General features: G+C 34.2%; 1 protein-coding gene across 1 annotated transcript in view; it reads left to right on the top strand.

The window, feature by feature from the left end:
* GKAP1 (G kinase anchoring protein 1) overlaps nt 1-4864 on the top strand; it is a 112469-nt gene extending 107605 nt beyond the window's left edge. Inside the window, exons 9-11 of the mRNA XM_007938894.2 lie at nt 1767-1837; nt 2337-2414; nt 4817-4864. Coding sequence (XP_007937085.1) covers nt 1767-1837; nt 2337-2414; nt 4817-4864 — 197 coding nt within the window. The remainder of the gene's footprint in view (nt 1-1766; nt 1838-2336; nt 2415-4816) is intronic.
* Nucleotides 4865-7366: the final 2502 nt, after the last annotated feature.

Raw genomic sequence — 7366 nt, 5'->3', positions numbered from 1 at the left:
AGTTCGGGAAGGTAGAAGTCCAAGTTCAAAGTGCCAGGCTCTGGGGGTTGTGTGAAAGCCCCTCGACCTTGGGCTTCAGCTTTGCCTCTTGCTCCCAGTCCACTGAAGCTAGAGGCATCTCTTCACTCAGGCAGCTACTGGCTGCTGAGGCTAACAAGCCCAAGGTCGACAAATAAAATGGCACAGTCCCAGTGTTACCAAATCACATGGTAGGCTGTTAATTCAAGTTGATTGAAAGTCCCAAGGTTGGCAGAGTGTGGCAGGCTGCTGAACAACAACATGGCTATATGCAGGGTTTAAGCATGCCGTAGCTAGAGACCATTCCCAAAGCTGCTATTCATACACAGGAAGCAGACCACATCCTGAAAGCAGCTACTCAGCTGCTCCAATACATTCCACCATGGAGTTAATTACCGGTCTTACCTTGGGCAATAACTACATCCATCTGCTCAGCCACTCAACCAGGTCCAGCCAAGTTGACACACAACTACCACACTTATCTTGAGGAACAAGTTAACAAGATACCAACAATTATTTTCAAATGTGAAAGTAATGGAAATGGAATTGTCTAAATAAAATTTAAAATATATTACAGAATAAGTTATCAAACACTGTATGAGTCAAAACCAGAAATTGTGTCTTGATGAACAGAATATATAGTTTTGAAATAGATTCAAACTACTATGTGACTTAACTATGACAAAATAGAAGTTAAAGAACAATGAGGAAAGGCATTGTTTGGCCAATCAGATATCAACCTCTTGGGGTTTATTTAAATCTGTACATGTGATTGAATTCCAAATGGGATATTTAACTAATTTTAATTTGATGGTTTAGTGATCAAAATTATGAAAATAAAAAATTGAATTGTTTAGAGGATATATTTCTAATTGAAGAAATTAATATCTTTGGGCATTGGATGTATAATTTTTAAATATGTAAAAATAAAATAATATTCCCACAAATAAACCATTTGTGGAAAATGAGAAGGTTAACTGATAAAAGCTTACTTTCAAAAATAGATTAAAAACAGGTACCAGTAAATAACATAAATGTCCATATTCTACACTATAAATAATCTGAGTAGAAAAATTTTGTACAGGTTCATTACATGAACATAAAGTAAATGTAAAACATAGTCAGTTATGTTATAATGCAACATATATGTTCCAAAAAATTACTGCCTTATGAAAAAAACTGGTTTATGGGAAAAATGAGGTTAGGCATATAACACTCAAAAACTTGTAATAATTCTAAGAGACCACAGAGGTTGTGTGAATCAGTTATGCACTACATATATTTGATAGCACTTTACTGATATGCAAAATAAGATAAAAATAATTTTGTTGGCCTTGTAGTATACTCCTTCTAACAATTTAAATTTAAAATTTAAAGAAAAATTTAAAGAAAAAAACATTCTACCTTGTTGTAAAAATATTGCTTTATGATTAGGGTATTTAAAATGTTTTCCTTATGTGAAAATTTTATTTTTTTGTGTCCTTGCCCTCATTAGTATAAATGGAAAAATTAACCTTTCATCATATCTGTACAATTAATATTTTAACACCACAGAAAATATAAAATGTCTAAGAAAAGCTGCTGTGATGATGATAATTAATAAGAATTTACCTGTCAAAAATCAGAGTCAAGAAGTATATTCATTAAGTAAATCATTGTTCAGATTTAACTGTTATGTTGGTTCGCTAAAGTAGAAAGTATTTGAATGATTGGAAAGATAGTTATAGTGCTGTTTTTCCTTTTGTCAGTGAAAGATAAAGCAGAAATACTTCTGCAAGTTGATGAATCACAGAGTATCAAGAATGAGCTAACTATACAGGTAAGGAAAACTAGAAATAACACGAGTGATTTTCTTAAGATATTTAGTTCTGAGTTATTAACCTTGACTGAGCAAAAGTACAGCCCATTAACACTGCAAGAATGTGACATAAATTTTACTTTCTTCTTCTTATAGCAAATAAGGGAAAATTCTGTTTATTGTACTGTGGAATATAGAGAAGTCCTGAAGAATAGGGGAAGATAAAGTTATATTTTAACTGATGTGGACTTTTAGAGGTTGAGAGAGTAGAGAGAACTTGTCCTTTTCACCAACTTGATTTTCTTTCCTTCATATCCTTATTATGTCTTCTCTTCGTTTAGAACAGTGGGCTTCTTCTAGTCATACAGCTGGGTAGTATGTCTAATTTAAATTGTAGGGATTTTTTCTCCTATAATAAGCATGTTCAGTAGTTTTTTTTTTTTTAAAAAGTTATCATTGTGAATAAGTGTTAAGAATTGGACTGTTTGCCTAAAAAAAGACATTGAATATTTGGTTATAGGTCACTTCACTTCATGCTGCATTAGAACAAGAAAGATCTAAAGTGAAAGTTTTACAAGCAGAGTTAGCCAAATACCAGGTATGCTTTTATAACTTGAAATGATTTAATCATAGATAATACATTTGGGGTAGATACTCTGTAAGAAGCAAATGCACTGTTTCATTATTTGGCCAGTATTTATTCAGTAAATGTATTAATAATTTTGTTACTGGTCTAGTGTAAGTTACATTAAGCAAATCTTTATGGAAGTAGATTGCCTCATCTTCCTCCCACTGGCCTTCTGGTTTGAAGCCAAATGCCTTACCTACTTTAAGCCTACCATCAGAGCTCCTTAAATATTGGTATAAACAATAATTAAAATAATTTAAGAAAATTCTTGACATCACATAGATGTTGTGTCATATATGCAGTTGTATCATATATATAAGAGGAAGATACATAATGACATTTGAGTTTTTGATGCTGTTAAGTTTGATTGCTTGGGTAAGGTAGTATCTCCTAGGTATCTCCCTTGTAAAGGTTTCTTTTCCTCTTTTTTAATAATTTATATGTGGGGTGATACTTTGAGATTGTGTGAATATCCTTTTTTCCAACACTTTTTTTTTCAGTGGTTTTCACATCCATTGATGATCTTTGTATCAGTTATTACTTTGGTAGCTGCAAAATTTTCTAATTTTGTCATTCTTTCACAGAATGCATTCAGCTTACATTCAGCATGTTTTACTGGATGAAGCAATAAAAAATATCAGTGCTTTGTTTATATATATGTATGTATTTTAAAATATTTGCATATAGATATATATGTGTATCTAAATCATGATATTCATGATATTAAATGCATTAATTAATGTATAATAATAGTCAAAAAGTTTGAAAGCCACTGATGACCAAAACCAAACCCATTGCCATCGAGTCCGTTCCAACTCATAACAACCCCTATTGGTTTCCAAGGCTGTAAATCTTTACGGAAGCAGACTGCCTCATCTTTCTTCCATGGAGCAGCTTGTGGGTTCAAACTACCAGCCTTTTGGTTACCAGCCAAATGCCTTAACCACTGAACCACCCGAGCTCCTTACTGATGACCTAGAGAACATAAAAATAGTTTAGCCCTAGCTTTGAAACCTACTCAGTCCAAGAAGAACTCTTTTTGCCTGGAAGGCTTTGCAGGGATCTTTCTATGTCGCGTTTTGTTTTCATTCTAGTGGAGAAGAAAGGTAAGTATTTTAAGCTATATAATGTTGGTGCTATATAAAATGAGTATCTACCTCATAGAAAAAATTGTGGTAAATTTATTTCCCTTCTGTCTAACAGGAAATAAATCATTTTTCTAATATATGTCATCCACATTTAAAGTTCCACATTAGCTATTCTCATACTTATTTTCTTTAAATGAATCTTGGAAGAAACTATGTTTGAATACCATTGCCATGGTTTATAAAATTAAGGAAAAAACTATAAAACTAAGGTAAATACATCAAACCATTATTTATGGTTAATTTGGTGGTGGAGGTAGTTATGGGTAATTTAAAATTTCTTCTCCGTACTTTTTAGTTTTCCAGATTTCTACAATGAGTAATTTGCTTTTACAATCAGAATAAGGCAGAATAAAATATGTTAAAATAATTAATGTAAAATACTTGTCTTTTAAGCTGCCTTTCTCTTTCCTTGATTCAAGTCAAATATCATAAATGGAGTTTTATATGGAGCAAATTAAATACAGATTTTTATATACCACTGAGCAATTTGAAAAGTATAACCTACTTTTCCACCCAGTGATGAACAAAATCAGATTTCTAATGATGTCTAATATAAACAAGACTAGAAAGTCAGAACTTGAATTATAAATTGATGGCCTAATAAGTAGTGAACTGAATTACCAAATTTCTTGGTCATATGGAACAAATTAAGTTTGTAGTTTATTTTAGTATTGATCAAAAACTTTCTTTTTCAGCAAGTCCGGGCCAGTCAAAATAAGCTCTGAAAAATAAGATGTGTTCTTACTTAAACACTCATTCAAGTAGATACAACTTCTTTATAATTTACTATAACAGTTTGTAAATATAATAACTCTGGTAGCATAGTGCCTAAGGCCCTTGACTGCTAACCAGAAGGCTAGTGATTCAAACCTACCAGCCACTCCTTGGAAGGAAGATGGGGCAGTCAGCTTCCGTAGTGTTACTGCCTCGGAAACCCATGGAGGGGTCGCTATGAGTCGGGTCTGACTGATGGCACATAACAACAACAGAGTTTATGCTAATGGTGGTGAAATATTTTGGAAAAGGGTACCAGTAATGGTGGTACAACATGAAAAATGTCCAAAAAACATATAATTTAGTGGTATGCACACTTAAATTTATAAGAAATTTTTAAAAATTATTTCCTCTCTATACCCAAAAGTATGTTTTGTCACATGTATTCTTAATATGAAAATGACCCTGGAATGAGATTTTCTAAATAATATGCTTTATCTTTCTTTACAGGGTGGCAGAAAAGGGAAAAGAAACTCTGAATCTGACCAGTATAGGTGATTAAACTAGCCTTTGAAGTCAACACAAAAGTTAAAACTTTCAGGGTTTTGCAAAAATGTATATATGTAATGCTGTGCAACTGCTAAACTATGCAGTTTTTGTTGAAGAAACTAAACATGACAAGCTCACTAACAGTCTATAATTTTTATGTTCTTTTGGCTCAAAGTGGAAAGACAAAAAATTGGATTCTAGTAGAACTCAGTGGTTGTTATTCACTGTCCATACTTCTTATCACTTTAGTTTTTCATCTATCAATAAATTTACTCTTCCACTAATAATGTTTGATTTTTCTTTAAAATTTAGAAATAATTTGAAAGTATTAGTTTTACTTGTAGCACAATAAATTAATTGGATCATTTCAGTTCAGTGACTACTCTGCATGTACTAAACTCGATAGGAATACAAAATGAGTAAAACATGTTTGATGCCAAGTAGCTTATGCCCATAGGAAACAGATACTGGTAAAGATGAGCAAAAATAATTACCATACAAATTGAGGATGCTTTAATGGAATAGTTTTTGAAGGGTTGATACTATTTCTATAAACTTGTTGAGAGGCATTTCAAGAGAAAGGAACAAAAGTCTGGGCTAAAAGATTTGTATAAAGAACAGTCTGGCTTGAGGACAGTAAGTAACATGACACTGGGAACTGAAAGAGTATGTTTGTGGGAGGGATGAATGAGAGATTTTTCGTGGATATAATAAATTACTAGAATAATTGTTTATAGAATTCCTTTTTTAAAAAAAAACCAAACCAAACTCACTGCCATCAAGTTTGTCCCAATGCATAGTGACCCCTCCTTGGTTTCCGAGGTGGTATCTCTACGGAAGAAGATTGCCGGATCATCCTTCCAAGGAGTGGCTTCTGAGGAGTGGCTGGTGGGTTTGAACCACCAGCCTTCTGGTCAGCAGTCAGATGCCTTAGGCATTACACCACCAGAGCTCCTCCCCCCCCCCTTTGTTTTTTGATAGTCAGTGAAACATGATTCATTAAAATGGATATTTTTTTCTGGTAACAAAGATGAACAGATATTTGGCCTTGGCTTCCAAAACCAGCATTATGTATAGGATTCCACTTCATGATCTTCTTTGATTGCTTGTATGTCTAGCTTCCTCCATGAGGTTTTAGGAACACAAAGGATTGTCACTTGTATTCCCAGTACTTAGCCAACTAAGTACTTGGCACAGAGTAGCTATTAAAAGAAAAGTTGTTTAAGAGACAAAACTTAAGAAATAGTTTATTCCTAATTTTACGTTTGATTAAGATTATATACTTTCGCTACCTAATTAATTAAACATGTATGGTAATACTGGATGATACCATACTTTTCAACCTGGTGGTGACAAACAAAATCAGATTTCTAATGCTGTCTTCCACAAACAAGGCTAGATAGAACTGGAATTAGAATAGTTTCAATTGTAATTGAATTGTCCAAGTAGATTAATGAACTGAACTACCAAAGCATACTATATTATTATCTGCTTTAGATTATTTACCTGCACATTATCTATTTGGTACAGTGTCTAGCACAGATGGTAGTCACTCAACAAATAAGCCATTTTTTACCAGTGTATATGTTAATTAAAAATTACCTGGACATATAGAAAACTCTTAATCATCTTTTTCTGTATTCTCTAGAGTACTATATTCAAAACTCCTTTTCTCCTCTGCCCCCACATGAGTCCTCTTTCCTTGAGTTATGTATCTACTCTATCCTTTTAGGTTAGTATATCAGTTTTAGCATGGAGAAAAAAGAAAAGACAATTATTTTTGTCATTAGGTGCCATCGAGTTGGCTCTGACTTATAGTGACCCTATGTGCAACAGAACAAAACACTGCCTAGTCCTTTGCCATTTGCTGTGCTTGAACCCATCATTGCAGCCACTGTGTCAGTACATCTTGTAGGTCTTCCCATTTTTTGCTGACCTTCTACTTTACCAAGCATGATATCCTTCTCCAGGGAAAGTCCCTGCTGACAACATGACTAAAGTATGTGAGACAAAGTTTGGCCATTCTCGCTTCTGAGGAGCATTCTGGCTGTACTTCTTCCAAGACAGATTTCTTTGTTCTTCTGGAAGTCCATGGTATTTTCAGTATTGTTTGCTAACACCACAGTCATTTGCATCAACAATCATTACTTTTGCTCAATAGTCCACAGTTTGAGCGGTGCTTGTTTCTGTTGCATGTGACTTCAGCCAGGGAAGTTTCACTGAGGCTGAATGATCCCATTTCCAAGATTGCTCACATGCATGGATAGCAAGTTGTTGCTATGCATCAAGTTTAGATTGTCAGCTGGAGTCCTTAGTTCCTCATCCTGAACTGCTGGGGCTTCCACACATCCTGGTGACTTGGTTTTAACTGTGACTATTCCAAAGGGAGGAGCTCTGGTAGCATAGTGCCTAAGGCACTTGGCTGTTCACCAGAAGGCTGGCGGTTCAAACCCACCAGCCACTCCTCGGAAGGAAGGTTGGGCAATCCTACTTCCGTAGTGATACTGCCTC

This window comes from Orycteropus afer, unplaced genomic scaffold (assembly GCF_000298275.1).
Source record: "Orycteropus afer afer isolate SDZICR_OR568_19922 unplaced genomic scaffold, OryAfe1.0 scaffold00005, whole genome shotgun sequence".
Taxonomy (NCBI): Eukaryota; Metazoa; Chordata; class Mammalia; order Tubulidentata; family Orycteropodidae; genus Orycteropus; species Orycteropus afer.
This window is presented reverse-complemented; position numbering and strand designations above follow the sequence as displayed.